At 41.8% G+C, this 25,189-nt stretch overlaps 1 protein-coding gene across 1 annotated transcript; it reads right to left on the reverse strand.

Moving 5' to 3' along the window:
• Positions 1 to 887: 887 nt before the first annotated feature.
• Positions 888 to 22,410, reverse strand: GPR37 (G protein-coupled receptor 37). The gene is given in 3 exon segments (XM_038419471.2): positions 888 to 3,576; positions 20,219 to 21,126; positions 21,129 to 22,410. Coding segments are annotated over 3 exon segments (1,956 nt in total). The 5' UTR covers positions 21,358 to 22,410; the 3' UTR covers positions 888 to 2,757.
• Positions 22,411 to 25,189: the final 2,779 nt, after the last annotated feature.

Here is a 25,189-nt window from a genome sequence, read left to right on the forward strand (position 1 = left end):
ATTATGCCTCTTGAACAATGAAAACCTGTTAATGTGGAACAAGTTTAATCAATTTAGAATGCAAATGAGAATAAAAGGGCCACACCAGTGTCCAACAACTATTTCAGACCAAGACAGTAGCTGGAAACAAGCTTAAACAATGTTCTTTTCAACAGCACAAAAAGAAAGATTAAACCTTACACAATGACGGCCCTCTGTCTGAAGCCAGAGGTATCACTGTACATTTTCAAAGTGGTAAGTGGGATTTTAGCTGTGCAATTGCTACTGATTTTCAAATCCTACCCATTCATTTGTCTTCTCTTGTCAGTATTTTGATATTTTTTTATTTTACAATATTTCTGGAAGAATTAATGTATAGTATGGAAATGTGTCAGTGGGGAAGGATAGCTCAGTGGATTGGCTATATAGGATATATAGCTTTGAACATCTAGGGGGAAAATGGTATTTCCCAGTGCAGTTTATACAGTCCCAATGCAGACTGTGAAGCTAGAGGAGAAATGGAGGCATAATCTGCCCTCATCTCTCCCTGGGGAATTGCAGCTCTGTGCTACTGCACAGTATTGCACCCAAAATTATATAAATTTAATGATAAAAGCTTCCAAGTGATTTTTTGACCAATTAAACTTTAAATACATAGCATCTGTCTGCATCTTGTGCTCTTGCTCCCAGTCTCTTTTTTCAGATACCTCTTAGGGGTACATTTAACCACAGTCTTCCCCAAAATGGGAGAGGGATAGCAAACAGAACCAAATTCAGACTGCAAAGTGATAGTTTAGAACAAATGTACAGGGTAAATGTTGACTCTTGAAGCACAGGAGAAGAAATAGACAGCACAAACAAAAATGTGGGAATGGGGACATGTAACCAAGCAGCTGCCACCATCACATTAAATAAGTTTATTTTCATCTTGTCTGCTTAATACTGTCCATCATTTATTTCATGTAATCAAGCACTCTAACTTCCATGTAGTGTATAGAAAGGGAATTGGGAAAGGAAATGTCTACAAAAGGATCTCTTGTCTACAGACGTGATTAACCACACTACAAAACAGCTGGAGAACTTGAGTCCTGATTCAGCAAGTATTTAAGCATGTGCCTATCTATAGTCAATGGGATTATTCACATGCTTAAAATAGCTTGATTAATCAGGGCCTAATGCAATAATGGTTGTCCAATTTTAACAGATACAAGGAATAGAGTGGACACATACACAGAATAACTATCTTTTCTGTTGAATTTGGTGTATGTTTAAGTGAAAGTAATGAGGAATTATTTTTTCCCACACCGATATACAAAGTAAAGGTATAAAATCTAGCATATTCCACATAAAGGAAAATATCTCTCTCTTTTCATAAATCACATCAATTTTGCCAAGACATTTAAAGAGCATGTAGAAGGTGGACTATATTAGGTATACCCACACTTTATTTCAGAGGACAAAAATATGCTCATTTTGTCACTTGAGAAAACAATGGTTTAAATAATAAATTCAATTTCCTAGTTTAACAGGTCTGTAGACAGAAAGAAACAATCAGACAAACACAACATGGTTCTTAAAACCAGGTTGTGAAGTGCAAGCCTGTAGAGGATTGTGGCCTCCATGAAAAATACATAATTAATACTCATGATTTGTTTACAGTGTATCCACTTCTAACATTCATGCTGCATATCCCAGAATACTTAGGCTTGTTGGGCTTGATCAGACACCCACTGAAATCAACAGGAATATTTCCATTGACTTCAATGGGCTTTGGATCAGGCCCTGTGTGTCTGAAAATGCATTAGTGTTTTAAAAAAAGAAATTCACTCTCCACATCTTCCAGTCCCTCATGTTTATTGTCACCAACCCTTTGGCAAAATAATACCCTGGCTCTGCGGTGGGACTCTCATGGATGCCACTAGGAGTTACACTTGCAGATTGAGGGCATGTCCTTAGTGTAGAAAAAAGTGAAAAGAAACTCAGCAAATGAAGCCACACATAATACAATTCAAGGTGAAAGCAAATCTTACTTCTCAAATAGACCAAAGTAACTTAGGCACTGTATAACTACAAGTTTAAAAAGGAAATTTTAAATGTAGCACATTGAATCTTCATAATGCGTATTTAAAAACCACTCGTAAAGCTAATTCCATTGTAAGCATCTTCTTTAAACATGGTAACCACTACCTCCAAGTGAATGGTAAATTAAATATGGTCGTTTTAAATTATTCTGGGTAAAACAAAGATTTTTATCCTTATTAAGGCAATTTAATAATATTTAAATGGTAAAATACAGATTGACAATGACATTAAAGAATAAAATCTCATTTATTATTATACTACCTTGTAAATTTCCCAAACTCCAAATATTCTCACAATATTGTACAGTAAATTGGATTAAAACTAGCTTCAAATACTTTCCACCACATCTTTTACATTAAACATCTTTCAAAAAACCACAATGTTTATGTAATCATCACAGTGATTATAAAAAAATTAGCATGAAATTAAATAAAGCAGGTCGATGTGGTTTCCCCGCTACCTCAAACAATAAAATACGAACACCATCCAAAATACAGTGATTTAAAACTCCATGTTGGTTCTCTCATTTTAATAACTCAACAGAAATTATTTTCCAAAGCACAATGGTTAATATGCAAATCGGTTTACAGGGTAGTTCTTAGAAGCAACATTTTTTCCTTGCATTTTCTTCCAACAAGAAAAATATGAAGTTTAAAAAAAAAACCAGGGGTACTGCAAATAAAGCCACAGAGTCGATTAACAGTGAGTCCCAACCGAAGCAAAGGTGGACATTTCACGACGGATGGTACTGAAAGGGGAGAGTTCAAGCTCTGTGGTGTACTCATTGTCATTGTCATCGCTTGTTACTGTTGAAGACTTCTGGATGCATTCATCACAGCAACAACAACAACATTCCATAAAGGCCCGACTGAACGGTTTGCAAAGACAGAAAAGGAGGACTGGGGTCACACAGGACTTAAAGAACAAAAGAAACTGGCTAATGAGATGGAGGAGATCCATAGTCTGCCGAGAGACTCCTGTGGACATGTATGCAGTCACAATGTTGCAGATGTTTTCAGGAATGATGCAAAACCCATACAAAATGGTCAAAGCTACCACTGTGCAGTTCATCTGACTTTCCAGCTGAATTTGTCGCTTGTTCCCTCGTGTGCAAGCCTTCTCTGCTCGTCTGATTTTCCTTGCTGTTACCAGAGAACAGGTAATAGTGAAAAGAGTAGGCAAACAAAAGTAGCAGCCAAAATACCACCACAGTCTTGCACCATCATATGTGAGAGCTAATACATAAATGGTATCAGGTAATTCAGTAGAGATCTTTACCACACACCGTTCCCCTGGTGGGCTACCACTAAATGGAGAGTCTTCCTTTGTCATCTGGCGTAAAACAACCTCCGGAAGTGCCAACAACAGAGCACCAACCCATATAACAGCCAGTTTGGCAGTTGTTGAAGTACAGTTTTCAATCATCTCATAATACATCTGTACATTAGTGGCAGCACGAAATCGATCTATACAGAGGGCACATAGTGTGAACGTAGTGACTCCAAGAGAAGCTACCTGTATGGGAGAAAAGTGAACACATTTTTAATACGGACACTGTCTGAAATATATTTTTAAAATATAGGAGATGACTACAGGCTAGATCCCAAGCTGTTAACATTGTATACAGCTTGTATACAGCACCGTCACAATAAAATTCACTAGTAAAATGTCTATTTGAATATTTTCCATTTATAAATCCTCCTTCCTCATAAATCAGGTGGAGTTAGTTTCAATTCACATCATTCCAAGTCATACAAAATGACTGTTTAAAAATACCCAGACTACTAAAATGCAAAAGCCATAATGTAATTTACTATCCTACGTTTAACTTTAAAGACATTCTGTCTGTGAATTTACAGTGCTGTAGTAAAAGGGCCATATTTTCAATGGCATTTAGGTGCCCAAAGATGCAGCTAGATGTCTAGTGGGATTTTCAAAAGCAGGGGAGGGACCTAACTCCTTTGAAATCAATGAGATTTCGGCACCTAATCTGCTTTGGCGCATCTGACAAATCTTGATGGGGGTGGGATTCACATGGCTGACTTAGGTGCCCAACTGCCCTTTTGGGTGCCACTAGCATTCACAAAACCCTGGTCAGCTACCATCTAACGTTGTAGGCACCTGAAGTCCGTAGGGGCCAGATCCACAAAGGGATTCAGGCACCTATCTGCCATTTTAGGCACCTAATTCTAAAATTTTGATCCTCAACCTGTCCATTCAGCTACCACCAATTGTTGCAGGTGCATAGGCTTTTTGCTGCCTGTGGAGCTCTGTCTGGAAAGCTTTCTCAGGCCTCCTGACAGATTGGACCCCATGCCAAACACCACTGCCAGAGAAGAAGGCAGCAGTGCTCCTTTTCCCAGCCTTTGGCTCAGTGATTCAGGCACTCACACAGGAGACTCTGGTTCACTTCCCCTCTCTGCCTGAGGTAGAGCAGGGATCTGAATCCACATCTCAGATCTCTCAGGAGGCTGCCCAACTCACTGAACCATGGAATATTTAGGTCTGGGGCAGTGGGGGGTGTCTCAGTCTCTGCTGATGAAGCCATTCCACTTTGTATAAATAATTAAACATTCATTGGGCCAGAAGAAAAAAAGGGAGAATGACTCTCAGGCCCAGTAATTAGGGTGCCCCTGGGGGATGTGGGAGACCTATGTCCCTGCTCCAACGACTAATGAATTATTTGAACAGGCAGCATGTACTTTGTTAAACAGGCAGAGATGGGACTGGAACCTTGGTTGCTCACATCCTGGGTGAGGGCTCTAACCACTGGGCTATTAGAGATAAGAGCAGGGGAGTACTAGTGGCACCCTCTCCTCTTCCGGTTTTCTTGAGAAATAACTGACCTGGTTTAAGTACCTATGAGAAAGTTCATGGCTGTGACTCTCCAGAAGGTAGAGGCACCTCCCTCCACCCCAGATGTAGGCACATAACTCTCTATGAGAGGTTTATGCATCTGATGAAGTGGGTTTTACCCATGAAAGCTTATGCCCAAATAAATTTGTTAGTCTCTAAGGTGCCATAAAGACTCCTCATTGTTTTTTCTCTACGAGAGGTGGAGCTTAGGACAGACCCTTCTTCTAAGTCTTTCCTGCTGAAGAGTTTATGCAGCTCCCCACTCAGCATGCTGGCTTCTGTTAATCCCTTTTATAAGCGCCCAATGCACTTTACAGGGAGCCTGGATGCCTAGCTTGGGGTTGTAAATTCCACTTGGTGGCAGGGCGGAGGCGCTGACTTTCCACTTTCCCCTGGGGTGCTCAATCCCTGCTCCAGCCCAGGCCCTGCTCCCACTCCACCCCTTCCCCAAAGGCCCCCACCTCTGCTGATCGCAGCAGATGGGAGGTGCTGGGAGGGAGAGGGAGAAGCTGATCAGTTGGGCTGCCAGTGGGTGCTGAGCACCCACTATTTTTTTCCCATGGGTGCTCCAGCCCTGGAGCCCGTGCCTATGCAGCAGGGCACATAAAATTTGGGCACTGCAACACTCAATCTAAATCCCCCCACAAAAAAATCCCCCCTCCCCCAGATGTTTAGCTACATATTTTGGAATGTAAATAACTTTGAAAATCTGGCCCAAAGAGATTTAGAATGAAATCCTGACCCTGCTGAAATCAATGGCAAAACTCCCATTGATTTAAGTGGAGCCAGGATCTCACCCTTTTATCTTGAATACTACAATTAGCTCACAGGAAAATTTAGGCTGAATATCATGTCCTAGTAGCAGGGGCTATTGCACTCTAGGATACAGGCCAAGAGGAGTGGTTGATGCCCTATTGTTCAAGCAATTTAAAACTGGACTAGAAGAAGATTTCAATAATACACTGTAAGGAACAATGTTGCATTATCAGAACAATGGACAGGATGCCCCCTCACATCGTGTCTAGCTCTACTATCTGTCATTCCATGTGTAAGTAGTGATCTTGTACTGTCACAGAAGCTAACTCCCTATCATTTTATATTGTTTATATTTCAGTTCCTAAAGACAAATTTGTAAGATCATACACATTTTTAGCCCAATCCTACTTCCAATAAATTCAACTTCAATACAAATTCAAAAGCAAAACTCTTGTTTACTTCAATCGGAGAAAGATTACATCCTTCAATTTTGTTGTGGTGCGCTCTAACTCATTGACTCTCATAGTTTTATAGATTGTTGCTGTGCCTAAAATGTATTGGTGCGAAAGAGCAGTGAAGGTATGTTAACAGGAATTGTTAAATGATTTTCCTGTTCATTTAGAAGAATGCTTACTTGTATAATAGATTAGCCATGTCTGTTACTAACTGGTAAAATTTACGGAGATATTTGGCAGCTGACTGTAATTTTTGCTTACCCAAGTTCAATGTGCAGTGAGGTAATTAAGACTCTATAATGGTGCATTTCAAAATGCATTCTGATTTCCATCATAATTTTGAAATATACTTGTTTATATACATCCCATAAAAAGTTCTGCAAAGATAGATAGTGCAATTATACATAATTATATAAATGTATCATTCATGTTGGCCTTGAGCATTTAATGGCCATATCTGATTGCTAAAATTCAATATCACTGCAAAATATGACAGGTTTCAGAGTAGCAGCCGTGTTAGTCTGTATTCGCAAAAAGAAAAGGAGTACTTGTGGCACCTTAGAGACTAACAAATTTATTAGAGCATAGGCTTTCGTGAGCTACAGCTCACGAAAGCTTATGCTCTAATAAATTTGTTAGTCTCTAAGGTGCCACAAGTACTCCTTTTCTTACTGCAAAATATGAGACCCTTAGGATTAAACTTGTTAGCATTGGCTTAGTTGGGCAGCTTCCTAAGAAAGGGAATGAGTGAGATTCAACCTCTTATTAATTAACCTGCACTGGGAGGAATAATTAATAACGACAAAGCAGAACTGTAAACATTTTTAATTGGTGAAGCTATTAATTTTGAGAATTAAACTGTCTGATAAGGCTCAAAGAAAAGCTTGGTAATACTGGCAAAAAAACAAAAATAACTAAAGGGAAATTAGAGTTACAGGAAAATCTTTAATAAGCATTAAAAAGTAGCAATTATTAAATGAGCTAATAAAAAGAATTTTCATACATCAGGGCTGAGATGTCACAGTGGCAAATTTACAATTTACAATTTTTGTCTCTGAAGCATTTAAATGTGTTGTATATTCTTGACATCAACATCTTTAACCATTTTCTCTTCCAACATGAATACCAAATGGATCAACAAGAGTCTCTCCATACGCAGAGAAGGGAATGCTCCCGAGTCTTAAAATGGTGAGGGAATTGCAAAAAGCAGCACAGGAAAAGAGACGCTGCCCTTTTTTAAGTAAACTTTTTTTCCTCTCTTTTAATGTCTATTCTAATTGAGTAACAGAAGCACCTCCTTTTAGTGGTTCAGAGTCCCATTATATCATATAATGTTTTGCCATGGCTGAACCATTAGATGCTGCAGTTAGAACTGGACTAAAGAAAGAAGGCATGTCTACCAAGAACAAACATAAACTACGGGGTTCCTGTCATATTAACTGACTGTCGACTTAAGAGGTTTAAGACAGTGAAACAGGGCAAGAGGAAACAACTAGGAACAGGAGAAGTCAGCTTTCAAAATGCAACTGTTGGTTTACTGATGAAACAGGATAAATAATGCTAGCATGTGTCTGGTTCATGCAGTGATTTCCTATCTTGCACACATTAATGAGTTTAAACGATTGCATGGAAAAAAAATTGTAAAAAAAAAAGCATTATGCAGTGCAATACTCTAATCTTAATCCTTCAAGCTCCTCCGGAATAGATATGAATAGGGATTCACTCTAACTGCCTTGCTTCAAGGCACTGTCACAATTCTGGGGTCGGACTGTCCCCCCTGTAGGATATGAGTAATACCCACTGAGATCAATGGGTGTTGATTACAGCCTGTGTGACGGGGGGGGGGGGAGAATTTGTCCCCAGGGCATTCAATCTCCTTTGCTATAAACAGTTTTACTTTAAGTGTGTGCCTCTGTATTAACAAACTGCATGTTAATCTTCAAAAATATTACAGTAGTGCTACGAATGAGTTAAACTGACAAAACAAGGACATGGATAGCTATGAGCTACAAGTCAGTGGCTCTCAACCTATTTACCAATGAGGGTCGCATATGCAGCTCTCTATGTGTTATGTGGGCCACATCCACACAATATAAATACTACCTGTATGGCCCCGAGGATGTCACGTGGGCTGCAGCTGTGTACTAATTGGGCCACAAGTGGCCCACGGGCTGAGAAACACTGCTATGATGAAGTGAGCTGTAGCTCACGAAAGCGTATGCTCAAATAAATTTGTTAGTCGCTAAGGTGCCACAAGTACTCCTTTTCTTTTTTGCGAATACAGACTAACACGGCTGTTACTCTGAAACTGCTATGAGCGAAGCTCTCTCTCAAGGTAGATAAAAATCAGTGATAAAAAAAATCAAAATGGATTTTATTTAAATTGGATTTTTCAGGAAAAAAAAAATCTAAAGATAAAGATACATTATAGCTCAAAGATATCTCATGATGGAATAGGGATTATAAATTCTAATTCTATAGTATGAGACAATAGGCTCTACGCAAAAGAAGAAATGGATACAAATCAGACATTAAGAATTATAACATTCAAAAACCAGTCAGGTTTCAGAGTAGCAGCCGTGTTAGTCTGTATTCGCAAAAAGAAAAGGAGAAATGCATCCGATGAAGTGAGCTGTAGCTCACGAAAGCTTATGCTCTAATAAATTTGTTAGTCTCTAAGGTGCCACAAGTACTCCTTTTCTTTTTGAAAAACCAGTCAGAGAACACTTCAACCTCCCTGGTCACTCAGTTACAGACCTAAAAGTCGCAATATTCCAACAAAGAAACCTCAAAAACAGATTCCAACGAGAAACTGCAGAACTGGAATTAATTTGCAAACTGGACACCATTAAATTAGGCTTGAATAAAAACTGGAAGTGGATGGGTCATTACACAAAGTAAAAACTATTTCCCCATGCTAATTTTTCCCCTGCTGTTACTCACACCTTCTTGTCAACTGTTGGAAATGGGCCAATCTAATTATCACTACAAAAGTTTTTTTTTCTCCTGCTAATAACAGCCCACCTTAACTGATTAGTCTCGTTAGAGTTGGTATGGCAACCCCCATTTTTTCATGTTCTGTGTGTGTGTGTGTGTGTGTGTGATTATATATTATAAAAAATCTTCCTACTGCATTTTCCACTGCATGCATCTGATGAAGTGGGCTTTAGCCCACAAAAGCTTATGTCCAAATAAATTTGTAGTTTCTAAGGTGCCACAAATACTCCTAGTTCTTTTTGCTTATATCATATAATGTTTAAGAAAAGTTTTGTACATGAGTTCCAATAGTTCATGGATTAGGGACCCAATCTTATGGAGTTCCAGGGGCTTCTGTATAGATTATTTAGATTAATCTTTCTATCTATCCAATGGGACTCAGTGCTCAGTCTAGAAGATACCATCAACAATGCTTAGTTTTGCAGTTCTCAAACTGTGGATTTGTGTCTCCAGAGATAACATGCTTGTTAACAGCAAAAATGTTTTAAAATAAATAAATAATATATAGAGCTGAGAACAGACCTCAACCCTATTGTACCTCTGCAAATCTGTGTACACGGAGTCAATCCTTTACCTCTCTCTAAAAGTGCAAAGTTTCAAAAAGTTCAATGAACAAAGGATTGTTGGGGGCAGAATAGATCTGGACAAAGAGAAGAAGCCTGGAGATAATGTGAGAAGGGAGGGACAAGCAGTAGAAACAGAAGTGAAACTGTTTGAGCAGCATATTCCAGAAGCCTTTAGGTCTTTCTGAGTGTATCCTTCATTAATTTGAGATCTACCATCCCATTCTCTCACTAGAATGGAAAACCTATAATGGCAGCAGGCCTTAAAAGAGACCCAGTTTGGGAATATTTTAATGACATTCTTCTAGCTGTGAGTAAGACAGGAATACGTGCAAATGCAACAAATAAATACAAGGCCTGGTTGCCCAAATGAAACAACCTCATGAGAATGTTCATTCTCAGAGGAAGCTGTGTTGAAGATGATGAAAGGAACATGTCTACACATGCAGGATCTTTAGGTTGGTAAACTTTTTTATTTCATACTTCTTACTTAAGGACTGCCTGTCTTCCTTCTGGACTATTCATATTTGAGCAAAAAAAATATAGTTGTTACTCTATGGTACTATCATTTTTAGATGCAGCTGTGATAAAAAATAAACAGCTGAAATAGGCAGATCTTCCATTTACAATTTCACCTTTAAAGTAGTACTGAGTGTCAGTGAATGCAATGAGTAATACTAAATGAGCAGTATGGTAATAATAATTAAATAATGATATTGACTTATTTTGTTTAGGAGAATTCATCCTCAACATACAGGATTCTGAAGACTATCAACCTTCAAGATCACCATCATTTTCTATAGTTTCAGTTATCTGCCAATGATAGTGTTTCAGTCACATCATGTATGTCACATAGCCACAGTATATAACCTGTAGCAAAAAGAAAAAAAATATCCATCATCCAGACACAACCATACATACATTTGTGATAAGAACCAAAAGAGGTAATTGATGAAAAAATTGCCTAGTTTGTTTATGCAACAAACTCTCCTTTCCATATGATTGAGAACCACACTTCATTAACATGGTTCAGTCATTAAGACCAGGATACAGTCCACCCAACAGAGCAGATGTCGCAGGCATCTGCTGGATAAGTGTATGAAGAGGAAATTGAGCAGTATGCAAAAGGTCTAGAGGGTAAAATTGTTAACGGGAGTCTTGATGGGTGGGAGCAATGTTCACATGATCCTGTTTGTATGTGCTTGTGTGACAACAGAAGAAGGGAATGTCTTCCTTACAGAAACAATTGATACATCAGGAAATGCGCACACACCAGAATACTACAAGAAGTAGCAGTAAAAGCTATAACAACTGAAAAAAAAAATTCAAATGTCTAGTACGCAGACTTGGTCACAGACGATGCTGCAAATGTATCCAAGATGAGAAGAAATTTAGAAGAGAGTAAAGAGAGGCCCAAGCTAATAACAAACAGTTGCAGAACTCATTTGATGCACCTCCTAGCCAAAGACTTCAGTATTCCAGAAATAAAGGCTAATGTTGTTGACATTGCAAAATACTTCCATAACAACCACTTTGCAGCAGCTGCTCTGAAAAAAATGGGTGGAACCAAGTTAACTCTCCCACAAGACGTGCAGTGTAACTCAGTAGTGGACTGTTTTGAGCACTATATCAAGAACTGGCCTAATCTGATGAACAGTTTGTGAAAAAAAAATCGTGAAAAATAAATGGCACTGTCACAGCCAAAGTTATCAACATTGCACTTAGAAGAAATGTTAAACACATGCCGAGTACCCTGAAGCCTATTTCTGTAGCCTTGAAGAAAATACAGGGAAATAGCTGTTTTATTTGTGACGCTGTTGAAATGTGGAAGGAACTGAGTGAGATCTTAAAAAGAGAAATAGCAATGATAGAGTTAAATTACAAGCATTAAAAAAAAAAAATGGGACAAGCACTATCTCCAGCTCATTTTCTTGCAAATATTCTTAAAACTTAGTACCAGGGTCAAACCTTAACTGCTGAAGAAGACAAGCTGGCTATGACATGGACATCCAGCAATCATCCCTCCATAATTCCACCTATAATAAACTTCAGAGCTAAGAGTGAACCATTCAAGTATATGTTTGCTGATGATGTTTTAAAGAAAATCACACCAATGAACTGGTGGAAGTCACTTAAGCACTTGGATTCAGAGACTGTTGAAGTGATAATCTCACTTTTAACAACAGTAGAAAGAATAACCGCTGTAGAAAGAATATTTTCTTCCTTTGGACTAATTCATTCCAAATAGAGAAATCGTTTGGGACCTGAAAAAGCAGGAAAGCTTGCTTTTCTTTTCGAGATTATGAACAAACAGGAAAATGGAGGTGAAAACGATTGAGTTAGCTGCAGAAGCCAATATTTTAAGTGTCTCATGTTGCCTGGCTGACAGAGTTGATTTAATTTTTGTTGGTTTTTTTTTTTTGGAAAATATTTCATTTAACTACTTTAGTTAAAAACAATTTTAACACAAAACACAACCTGATTTTAAAAAACGTGAATGTTTAAATTCAAAAATTCATATGCTTGTTTTGTTAAAGTATTATATGCTGTTGAAGAAAAAAAAATCCAGAATACATAATGTTGTTGTTTTAGTTAAATAAAACATTTAAATGTCTGTCTGGTGATCTCCTCCTAATACAGCATGACAAGAAAATCCTCCAAATATTAATGATTAACATGTTGAAATGGAGATAGTTCACCTCTCAATGACCTCATAATATCTGCTTCAATTACCTTTGGTAAATGAAATAACCAAACAATCATTCATTTTCTGATCTGAAAAGTTTTCAAAATAAATCATTTTAAAAAAATGTATAGTGTGCCTTCTAAAAAAGAACCTCTCTATCGTTGTGAAGAAGAATACTGCACTTTTATGTAGAAATCCATGATTAAATAGAGTTTCCTGACTTGTGATTTAAATCAATTTGATTTAAATCAAATCCACCGTGCTCTATCTTTAACCCATGGCATTATGCCTAGATAATTGCAGAACTCCAATAACTCACTGTAACAGATCTCCAATCAAGAAGTACAAACGGTGGGTATGGACAGAAGGCCAGATCCTCAAATGGTGTAAATCTGTGTTGCTCCATTGGTTTTGAATGGAGCTACAGTGATTTACTCCAGCTGAGAATCTGGCCCAGTGTTTCAGTCTTTACTCTAAAAATCTGATTCCACTGAGTTATACAAGTTTAAAGCTTGAGCACCACAGTGGTGAATCAGGCCCACTATGCCTTTGATTTTATATGATTAATTTACACCTTTTAAGTTAGCCAAACTTTCCTCACTTACTTTTCTGATTTAGTTCCATCTGGGTCTTACATCGCAGAACTTTTCCTTCAATTCTTACATGTTCATGAAGACACCAGCAGACAAGGCTCATGTTTCTCTTATTAGATCAGAACTGAAAGTTCCACATTTCCAATTACATGAAAACAAACTGATCTGCTAAGAGAAAATAAACTCCCTCAACTGTCTTGTTCAGTAAAACCTTAATTACGGAAGAGGAGAAAATGAAAGATTTCCCCTCCTTTTCACCAACAAAACATGCCCAGAAAATACTTTGCCATTAAAAAATATCTCATTGAAAGATTTTCATGTTGTTCCTTTAAAAATATTTACAAGATATTGCACACACACTTAAGATGTACATTAAAACAGGATTTTACTGGGCACCAGGGCAGTCCTTCAGAGTTGGCATAGCCCTTGGATCATTAACTTCTTAGCCAATTAGTCAATCTTTGAGTCATTAAACAGTGACACTAAATACATGAAAACATTCACTGGAGAAGTAAGCCATCTTATTGCATCAGTTCTCTTCTCCTACCCTATTGTCCTAGTCTACCAGTCCCTGTTCATGCACTTCAGCAGTTAACTGAATGTTCTAAAGCTTTCATCAGTCGGTCCTACTTCTAATTCTGGCCACTCTCCCAAGCATTCAGTCCTTGCCTTCAGAACTTTAGATGTCGATCCTCCAGCTGATCAAGGAAGAGACGCAAATTAAGTGAGTGGGGAAAGGCAACAGAAATAAGACTGGCAGAGATAGGATTAAGGAAGAATTGTTGAACAAAACAAAAATGTAGTTTAGGTCATGACATCCCGACCTGGGGTGGGGGCATGACCTTTCTTTATGACTAGGACCCCACCAAATTCATGGCCATGAAAAACGTGTCACGGATCATGAAATCTGGTGTCCACCATGAAATCTGGTCTGTTGTGTACTTTTACCCGATATAATACAGATTTCACAGGGGAAACAAGCATTTCTCAAACTGGAGGTCCCAACCCAAAAGAGGGTGAGGGGTGGGGTTTGCATGGTTATTGTAGGCAGGCTCCCAGCCAGCAACTGCCGCTCTCTGGCCACCCAGCTCAGAAGGCAGTGCCACCGCCAGCAGCAGTGCAGAAGTAATGATGGCAATACCACGAACCCCCTACAATAATCTTGTGACCCTCCTACTACCCCATTTTGTGTAAGGGGACCCCTACAGTTACAACACCCGGAAATTTCAGATTTAAATATATGAAATCATGAAATTTATGATTTTTAAAATCCAATGACCGTGAAATTGCCCAAAATGCACAATGAATTTGGTAGGGCCCTATTTATGGCTAAATGGGAAAGAGATCTGGAAACATTTTCTGTTGTAACATGGGGTCACCCTACAGAAAATACTGAGAGCCACTGGATGCACTGATTCTGAACCCAGAATGAGACCCCATTAGTCCCTACCTGCTCACTCCTGTTATATCCATAAAGGAACTAAACGTTTTTTTCTGAGACTTGATAGTCTATTCTCTTATTTTGACAGCTCTATATGCACACCGACTCTGCAGTCTTATTTTTAATTCAACATCCTGTGGTGGCTCCTAAATTCTTGTCATTTTTGCCTAAAGTAAATAAATACAATCAGCTCATTATCTGCAATACTGTACGTTCTTGTACTTCCTTATACTCTAAATACTACAAAATATTAGGTTATCTTTTATTAGTCAATGTTTGTGTTGAATGAAGGAAAAAAATATTATAGCAGTTACAATGAAACAAAAATACAGAAGTAAAATATAAATCCTTATTCTTCCTATGATAAAATGATACTTACCTTGCTCACTGTTCTATGTTTTAAGATAGGCAAAGTAGCATCACTGTATGTAGCACATCACTCTAGACATGGGAATATTTCATTCTGGACCAAAGTAGACTAGAAACACAATACTCCTCTGCTATTAGTAATCAGCATTTGTATATTGGAGGAAGAGGCATATCAAGGATCAGAAAAGCCCTGTGGTAATCATGAACGTTGTTATCATGGAAACATTCTGCAGATGTATATAATGTGGCTGCTTCTCTGTGGTAGTAGCACAGAGCACTTATGGTGCTACTTGGCACACTGCTCTGTATTTGCTACCCTTTCATATGTCTGGGTGGTGCTAGTATTCTGTGCTGATTTCAGGTGGCTGTTCTTGAATTCTGCTGGAGTGGGATAGTTAACCCTGATGTCATGACCCTGGGACTCCTCATTAGTGCACCAACTCTTTATCAAGAACAGTGAGGAACCTGATGCTCTTTCAGATGAAATGGTTTTTATTGTTGTTTCTTTAAAATAAACAATCATTATTTTTGTTCATTTGTAAAAGATTCAATTTTAGTTCCCTTTCTTCTTTGAAATCTACCAATAAACATAAGTAAACAAAACTTACACTTTTAATAAAAGAAACAGCAGTTTTCTTAAGTGAGGCTCAAACTCTTCACCATTCTAGATGAGGTGTTCATGTCCTGATTCTTAGCACTAGCACCATGACACTATTGTTAAACCTGCCCCTTCATACTTAACAGGAACACCCTGTCACACAAGCACTCGGTATCTATGAGAGAGGACAGCCCAATGCCAAGACAACATTCAATGGTGCCTGTGATAAAGCTGCCTTTTTCTTTCCACAATTGTATGACAAATATTGCTAAACCAATTTTAAACCCAGTCTGATACAAATTAATTTCTATGCTGAAATACTGCATACAAAGTTAATGCGAAAAGCAAATTTTTACGGACAATTTATAAACCTCCTGAAGACAGAGGCTTGTAGAGGAAAGAAACACTGACAGAACACAAAATACAGCAGTGCTAGTGGCTGATGTCATCATGCAGCTATAAAATAAAGCATAGCAATTTATTAAAAACTTCTTTTAAAATTATTATTTGTTAAATTCAGAAGATGCTATACCCCGTACAAGTCCTTACCTTGGAAAGCTCAAAATATTTAATGTATTTTTTAATTAATGCTGAATGTATCAAATGAGGCTGTATTAACAGTCTTGGAACAGGCACAGACTGGCCAACTTTCCCATAAATGTGCCTCAAATTTGACATGAAGGGACCAACTCTGGGGTAGAGAGAGAGCAGTCAGTTTTCTAGGCCAAATCAATCCTTACACTTGCCACTAAGAATGATAATTGTGTGGCGGCGTTAGTGAGCTGGAAGTTGCCCACCAGAAAATGGACTGATGCCACTAACACATTGCATACAGATCAATGAACAAGGCATCAAAAGACATTGACTGAGCTGGATTAAAATCAGCACCTGAAGGGTGATATGCTCTACACCCCTTTCCCAATCCCCGAGCAATTAAATCCCTCAATAGGTAACTTTTTTCAGTTGATACTAAAGCATGTTATATCTATTTTCAACCTACTTTAACCAAACCAGCCACATTTCTATTCTAACTTCTAAAAGCAGGACAGACACACGCAACTAGAGGGAGGTTCCAATTAAAGTTTGGAAGTTGGGGGCACTTTCTAATCATGGTTGACACAACCCTGCTGTTACCTTAAACAAGTAACTGTGAACTTACACAAATTACTTAATTTGTCTGCTTCCAATTTCCAAACTATAAAAATCTCACTTCACAGCAGGCTTGTGGGTTCCATTTAGTTAATGTTTGAAGAATAAAAGTGTTAGTATCATTAATATTGCTGGTCACCATATTTTTATTAAAGCCTAACTAGGATATGAAAAACAAATCAAAACAAAAAACAAACCATGGAGTGCATAATGATGCTCCATTGCAAAAAGGGGAATGGATACACCATCTTTAAGCATTCCTGAGTTTTCTTCTAATTCTTCCCTTATAGAGGTGAAGTTCACCCAAATCAGATGAGGCTGAGAGTCTCAGTGCCCAGAGGGGGAGGATCTGCCAAGGCCAATTGCCTTTACAGTGCTGCTTGAACCCCCATACCATCTGGCTCTGACCCAAGTGCTGCTCCTAAAACCCCTTTTAAAGAGTAATATCAAGGAAAGTGGATGGGAAAACAACATATGTTACACCAACATTTTCAAACCTGGGTGCCAAAAGTTAGGCTCTTAAATCTATACTTAGAAATGTAAATAAAAAGTGGCAAGATTTTCTGAGATGCTGAACACAAGGTTAAAAAGTGGCATGCAGAGTTGAGGGCTCTCTCCCGTCTCATTAGACATGTGTAAGGGGCACTGGAGCCTTTATTAATCAGTTAAGTTCATTTCTCCACAAGGTGTTCAATACTCTTTCATTATTTTCAGTTATGTAGTTGAAAAGACAGCTACAGATGACCCAAATGTGGCAGATTTATGGTGCAGAAGTACATGCTTCTGGTTTGTTGCAACAGACCTTTATTAAATGTGGAAAGTGCACTTTAAATTAGATGCTATTAAGAGGTCCAATCTTTCAGACATAACTTTGGAAGCTCAGACAGAAAAAAAAAATCCTGTGAAAAAAATTTTCACAGAAGTGTACACAATTTTATAATTCCTTGTATTTGCTTGTTAAAAATGTTCTGCACAATTAACATCCATTAAGTAGCACTAATAGATAGCAATTAGGCATACATTGCTAAACTAAGACTATTCAGATATATAGTTCATTGCTTTAGTTAAGACTTTTAAATACAGTACAAAGCAAACTTGAGTCACCTTACAGTTACATAACTTGCTCTGAATAATCAGACATTCTCAACTGAGCAACTAGTTCTATGCACCTTTGAAAGCACAGGTGGGTTCAAAAGCACCTATGTGACATAAGACCACACATCCTAAGTCAGGGGTTCTCAAACTGAGGGTCACAAGGTTATATTACATGGGGGTCATGAGCTGTCAGCCTCCACCCCAAACCCCGCTGTGCCTCCAGCATTTATAATGGTGTTAACTATACAAAGAAGTGTTTTTAATTTATGAGGAGGGGGGTCACACTCAGAGGCTTGTTGTGTGAAAGGGGACACCAGTACAAAAGTTTGAGAACCACTGTCCTAAGTCCCTGAGACACTTTTCAAAAAATCGCACCTTATATCTATACAACTAAGCTAACTTCAAAAACTGCCACTCTTAAAATGCTGTATAGTTAATTGTTTGTGTATAAAAGTAGTTGATTATGGATTTCCGGAAAATTATATTTATTCTTACCTACTTAAATCAAAAAAGAAAAGGAGTACTTGTGGCACCATAGAGACTAACAAATTTATTTGAGCATAAGCTTTCGGGAGCTACAGCTCACTTCATCGAATGCATCCGATGAAGTGAGCTGTAACTCACGAAAGCTTATGCTCAAATAAATTTGTTAGTCTCTAAGGTGCCACAAGTACTCCTTTTCTTTTTTGTGAATACTGACTAACACGGCTGCTACTCTGAAACCTACTTAAATCAGTAACATCTACATCTAAACAGACAGACAGTTTCTTGTAATCTTTCTCTACTTTATAAAGTATTCAGATCTTTTGCAAGCCCAAACTTTTGATAATGTAAGCAATTACATTTTCAACAATGATGTGGTATACTGTGTAATCGTCAGATAATATAGGAAATAAAAGCCATTTTACATCACTAACATGTAACAGGAATCAGCATTACAATGATAACAAAAGATATTTCCTATTTTCTATAAAAATGCAGCACAGGAAAATTAGGAAGTGTGAAATAACACTATAGGAAAGTCTTGGGATATTTTAAATATAATAGATATTAATTTCATTGAAAGAAATGCTGCTTATTCATTTAGTGTATTAATTACTGGCAAATGGGACTTTTAAAATAAAAAAATTCAATTTTATGACCATCATTATATTCACTACTATATATTCACATCCATTCTCAACAAAATAAATTTGGTTATTAATAACCAAATGTGTTTGATTTTTCTACTTCATAAATTAGGCTTTTTAATATTTTTTTAAGTGAATGTAGTGTGGAAACTGTTGACCACAGGACTCCACTGACTTAATAAGATGCATCAAACTGTAGCACACCACTCAGTAATACCAGTAATACACTGTTCCTAACATAAAAGAAGTGATGACAGCTATTTTAATGGCTACATGTCTGATTCTAATCCCTAAAATATATCACCATTTACTTATATTTTATTCAATGCACCTATGTGATGTGGAAATTGACACTATAATTATGAATGAAAAATAGTTTCCTGTGTGCCTAATAAACTGTTTAAGGACCATTTGATCAACAGTTCTTTTTTGCTCACCTACCCCATACCCTTTGGTAAAGAAATAATGTTATACATATAGTGTCAAAGGCACATAGCACAGCTAGCCAGAATTATGGGCTACACACTACCAACAAGATTCAGTTTTCTGCTTCCAGTAAATAAATAAAGTGGAGAACCTGAACGGTAGCAGGATTCCAGCCAGCTGGCTGAAAGCTTGGTTGGCAGAGTGTCTGAACAGTTGCCAAGAGGTTAGGAATAAAATGGAACCTGAGCCACAAATTAATTGTGGGATTTGGAAATAGAAGAATAAGTTATATCACGTTCACGGTTCTTTGACTATAAAGGCACCTCCCTCACCGCAGGATCAGCTTTACAAGAAAGACGTAGACAATTTTTATAGATACTTTTCCTTCAGTGCAAGAGGTAAAAGAAGTGTAGTAGAATCAGCTTGAGTGAGAGCAATATCTTTTATCAGATTGTATGACTATGAGAAATACCTGAGTAGCAGCTCTGAAAACCTGCCATATATTCCTCAATTTCTTGTGTAATTGTGGGTGGGGTAAATTAATTAATTTTCCATTCTTTAAAAAAAGTTTAGGAAATGGGAGGAAAGTCTTCATCGCAAGCACTTTTGGCAGTAAAATAAACTGATTCTGGCTGTAATGAATGTGCACAACCTCCACATTTAATATAATTTTTAAAAAATGACTGGAAAAGAAAATCACCGTTTTGATGTGACATACAGAAGATCAAGTGATCTGACTGTTCCAAACAGGGCATATTGCCTCTACACACCTGATGGACAATGACTCTATTCAGTAGCTGTCAACATACTCTGCTAGTAATACACAGCAAGTCCTAGTTATGGAAAAAAATATGGATGCATAAACTATACAGTTCTTCTCACTTTGCTACCAGAGGCCTCCTCTTTCTACAGACATGGTTACTGTGGATGGGATAAGAATCCCTAGTCTAAAGTTTACCAAAGAGTGTAAGTTTGTAAGATCCTTTGGGAGGAAAGGCACTGTATAAATGTAAGCTATTATGATTACGAACAACTGTAATTACCTCAATGTATGGAACGATTTTGCAGGAGAAGTCTGCCAGCAGCCACTTTTTGGTGAGCTCCTGAAAGATCACCAGGGGCAGGCAGAAGAAGATGATGAGGAAGTCCCAGAAGGCCAGGTTGGCCAGCAGGGAGTTGGAGATACTCCTCATGTAATAGTTGTGGCACACGATGCACATCACTGCCATGTTGCCCATGATCCCGATGCCGAATATCACCACAGATAGGCACATGACCGCATAGGCTCCGTACGACTCCTCGGTCAGTGGGTAGAAAGGGTTCTTCAGCCGGGCCCGGCGGCTCGTCCCATTGCTGCGGGCTCCTGCGCCCCTCTCTAGCCCACCGCGGGAGGAGCCATTCAAAGGCAGCAGCTGAGGGGCATCCTCCTCTTGGCCATCACCCCTGGGTGGAGGTGCCGGGCTGCCCAAGGAGCTGTTGAAAGGCTTTGCCAGGTTGCTATTCTTAAGGCTCCTGGGTTTCCCTCCCCCTCCTCCCTTGCCCCTGCCCTGCAGCTCGCTGGCTCCTCTCCTGCTCCTGGCAAGCCTCTTGGGGCTGTGGCTTGAAGCATGGCTGCTACCTTCCTCCCCGTGCACGGCAAGCCACTGGGGAGCAGAGTATCCTCCCAGCCCCATAGCTACCGATCGGTCCCTATTCACCGTCCCCTCGCCAGGGTCCTGCCAAGAGGTATCAGGCTGCCCCCTAGGCTCCAGGGCAGGAAATCCACTGCTACTGCTCCACACGCCCAAGCGAAGGGCAGCTTCATCAGCAAAGCCCCTAGCCCCGTGCATCGGTGCAGCCTCTTCCGCCGCTGCCTGTGGGGCTGTTGCTTTGGATCTGCTGGCAAGCGCTGCCTGCCAGGACCCTCTGGCACCGTTTCCTAACCGGATCGCTGACGGGCCGGCTCTCCTCTTGGGTGGGGCAGCACTTGCTGGAGGCATGCGGGGGGGGGGGGGGGGGGGGGGGCAGGGGCTGCCTGGCTCCGTTTCACCGGAGCACCTTCTCTCCGCTCGCGGTCCGCTCTCCCCTGCAGACCAGCTGGGGCCAAGGGTGCCCGGGGGCCAGCCACTTGGGCGAAGGGGGTCAAAGCTCCGAGCAGCTGCAGGACCAAGGCGAATGCAAAGGGTGCGCGGTGGGGCTGCATGGCGGGGAGGTGGCGGCACTCGGTGGCTCCCCCTTTATAAACAGCTGCTGCCCACGCTGGTGGTGTTAGGAGTTAGACCCATGCCCCTGCTGCTGACAAACACCCGCACACCGGCTCCAGCTGCACGGGGGAAAGCGGGGGTGGGGAGAAGGAGGATGAGTATTAATAAAGGGCACTGTTGATCCTTTGCACGTTTCAAGTTCGATTCATTTCCGCAAAAGGGCCCGAACGGAGAGAGAGAGACCAGACAACAAACGAAGGGAAAATAAACTGCACGCCGAGGCGGGATCTTGTCCCGTCGCCCCCAGCCTAGCGGGACAAACCTTGAGAAGTTGCATCGACGTCTCCGAATTCACGTAGCAAGTGCAAACGCTAGAGGAACCCCCCCCCCCCCCACACCCCATCCAGCGCGCCGCCCTTTCTGGGATAACACTTGCAGCGAGTCTTGAGAGCTGCCTTATCACATCCTCTTGATGTGGCCTTTATCCCGGCGGTTTGCCTTTATCGCGCGGAAAGGTCTCTGCGAACATACAAGCTCCCGTCCCCCTGCCAAATCATTGCAAACACGCCTGTCTCTTCTCCAGCGCCTCGGAGTAAACAGGTTGCTGCATCCAGCCAAGCTTTGCAAAAGTCTTGCTGGAATTAGCGACCGCATCGGATCAGCGGGTAACACCGCAAGGTGACATCAGATCGGGAAATTAGCAGCGGCCGAGCGGCTCCTCCTGCCCGTTGCAAGTTCACGGGGGAGCAGCAGCAGCCCCGGGAGTCCCCTCCCCCCCCGCCCCGCTAGTAACGTGTCGATCGGCGGCTTCCCCTTCGCCGGCTCGACGGGCGCGAAGAAGGGGCGGCCAGAGCCGCCGGGCCGGTGGAAAGAAGCGAGCCAGCGCTGCGCTGCATGGCCAGAGGGGGAGGAAGCGGCGGAGAGCTGCCTGCGAGCGGTAGCTCAGTACCGCTGCGGGGATATGGGTGGCTCGGCTCCGGCTCCGGCTCCCGCCCTCCCCCGGGGCGCGCTGCTCGGAGACGGCCTCCCCTGGCGGCTCCCGCCTCCCTGAACCCGCCGGCCGCCCGCGCGCCCCTTTGTAGCGGCTTCCACGTGCGGGGAGGGCCGGGGGCCCGCAGTGCGCAAGCGCCACTCCAGGGGCCCGGCACAGCGCCTCTTCGCGCGACCTGCTGCCCCAGATAGCGAGGGGCGGCTGCGCCGCTCGCTTCCGCGCCTGTGCGCGCAGCCGCTGGGTCCTGACCCGCTTTCCCCGGGCACTGTCTCTGTCCCCACCCAGCCTGGGTGGACCGGCCTTAGATCCGGGCAGGAGCGGCCCGGACTTTGCCGGCGCAGCAACCCCGGGGCTCGCTCCCTTGCGGCTGCCCCACCCGCGGGTCTCCTGTAGTTCTCCAGCCGCACCCTCCCGCCACCTCCCCGCTCCGTCCCGGCCACTGTCGCGGCTGCTGCCGCCGCCGCCGCCGCCGCCCACCTGCAGCTCGCCTCTTCCTGTCCCATCCTGACCCGCTTCCCTCCCCGCGGCCAGCTCCTCGCGCCTTGGGCCCAAGCCTGCGCAGCGGCCAGTGGCGGGGCTGCTTGCGGGTGGCCGGGGAGCGGGGACGCGGGCTCTCCTGCTCCGAAGGTTAGGTAGGGCCTGGAGCCCGTCACCTGCCGGAGACTGGCTGGCGGCGGTAGGGCTGACCCCTTTGCCTTTTCATGCACAGTAGACTGTGACCTGCTGGGTGGGGGGAAAGGCCTCCTGAAGGAGCCATTGATTTTTCCTCTTTAAGCGGAGAGTTACTATTCCCTGCAGTTGCAGCCTCTGGCTACTTGGTAGTCATATAGGGGCCTCTTCATCTGAGCACCAAATAGCTTTCATTTAGGTGCCCTCACAACACTCCTATCAGGTAGGGACGGGCTCTTGTATCTCCATTTGACAGATGGAGAACTGAGAGTCAGACTTGCCCCCGGAAGACTGTGATAGAAGAAGGAATTGAACTGGGGTACTGGAGTCCTAGGCTCCCAATGGAGCAACCTTCCTTTCCATCAGTGTTACCTCATTCACCACTGGATTTGGAGAGGAGAAGATGGGCATCCAAGGGTAAGGATGGCAAGAACGAGGGCCAGATTATGGCATCCTGGGACCCTACACACAGCAGGACACAGGCCCCCCAAGACCTCTCCTTTGTTGTTGCGATCTCTCATCCATCCTCTGACTCCAACCCCACTTAGACTGTTTGTGGCAGGGGCCAAATACACAAGGGAAGTCTGTTGGACCATGGACCTACTATTACTCTTTGAGCATGTTAGGGCTTTCTTTCTTCCCAGACAGGCAAGGGTGACAACTGGGTTCCCTCCCCTCAGGAGTGGCAGGAATTGTGGCAAGGGAGCTCTCCTCCCAGAGGTTGGGGGAGCAGCATGGGGTTCCCTTCCTAATAAGTGGCAGCATGTGCAGTAGCAGGGGCCCCGGTGCTTTCCGCAACAGCGGGGTGTAGCTAGTTGTGTCAATGGGCCCACAGCACTTTTCCCTTCTGCTTCACAAAGAATCCTCTGCTGGGGTGGTTTTGGCAGAGCTCCTAGAATAAGGAGACCAGGAGTTAACCCTGCATTTAGATAGTACAGGTCAAACTTCTTAGAGCTGTTGTTTCAGGCAGTCTGCAGACTCTAGTAAATATCATTATGTTGGTTTTGAGCCTTTTCTCTGTAATCACAAAGACTAGAAACTTACTTTTTTAATTAAAGAAAGAATTCTGATGTAATCACATGACTTCAGGACCTGGGGTCCTAAAAAAACATAGTGGTCTTATCTGTGGACTGTGACTCTGGGTATGTCTGTGCTGCAGTTAAACACCAGTGGTTGGCCCATGTCAGCTGTCTTGGACTCCTTGGGCTCAGCTGTGGGGCTACAAAATTGCGTTGTAGACATTGGGCTCAGGTGGAGTCCGGTCTGAGGGATCCTACAGGGCAGTGAAGACATACCTTATGAGAAGGGTCTGCTGAAGGGGTAGAAGTGCTATGGCATTACCTTCCCCAGTGGAAGAACTAGAGAGGGCTTTCCAGAAACTCATTGTCCTGATGATTTCAGCTGGTAAAGCTTGAGACAGGGAACAAGGGAAGAGAAAGGGAGCTGCCCAGGCAGAGTTATGTCTGTGGAGAAAGGGATATCCAAGGATGGGACTGTAAATGTAAGCCCTTCATATTTTGGTGTAAAAGTGCTTAATCTTAGCCCAGCAGCAAATAATCATCAGCAGCTCCTCAAGGAGGGGCAGTTGTTTGTGTTCCAAATGCTTGGGGAAGGCAGGCCCAAGTGTCTCTCTCCCTCTCCTCCCTCCACACACTCTTATATTAGTTTCTTTGCTGCCCACAGTCAGAAAATCAGAAAGTCAGAGACTTTCTTCCTAACTCTCAACATGCCTCTCAGATTTCCCCTAAATCCCTGCTCCTTCTCAGTGCACCATAGTCGACCACACTCAGACGCACTAAAATCTGCACTAAAATTGCTTTAGAATGTAAGTCCCTCCATCCCTGTTATTTCGGTTTTTGTCCAAATTTAACCCTTTGCAGACATTATTTTCTCCTTGGTCAGCCCCCAAGCTTTTAAAGTTATTTCTGGCTCTGTCCCAAAACAAGCCTTAAAGCCACTCTTTTCTCAACTTTCTCCCAAGTCCTTTGTCCATTCAGTTCAACGTACAAAAACAAGGTAGTTAAAGTACACCGATCACCCAAGGCATATTTTATAATTGTGAGAGCAGGGACTAAAATCAGGACCATGGGTCCAATCCTGTGAACTCTCCCCCCGGGGAACTCCCATTGATGTCTTAGAGTTCTGCAAGGAAAGTGTGGGACCCTGAATGG

Source organism: Dermochelys coriacea, chromosome 1 (genome assembly GCF_009764565.3).
Source record: "Dermochelys coriacea isolate rDerCor1 chromosome 1, rDerCor1.pri.v4, whole genome shotgun sequence".
Lineage (NCBI taxonomy): Eukaryota > Metazoa > Chordata > Testudines > Dermochelyidae > Dermochelys > Dermochelys coriacea.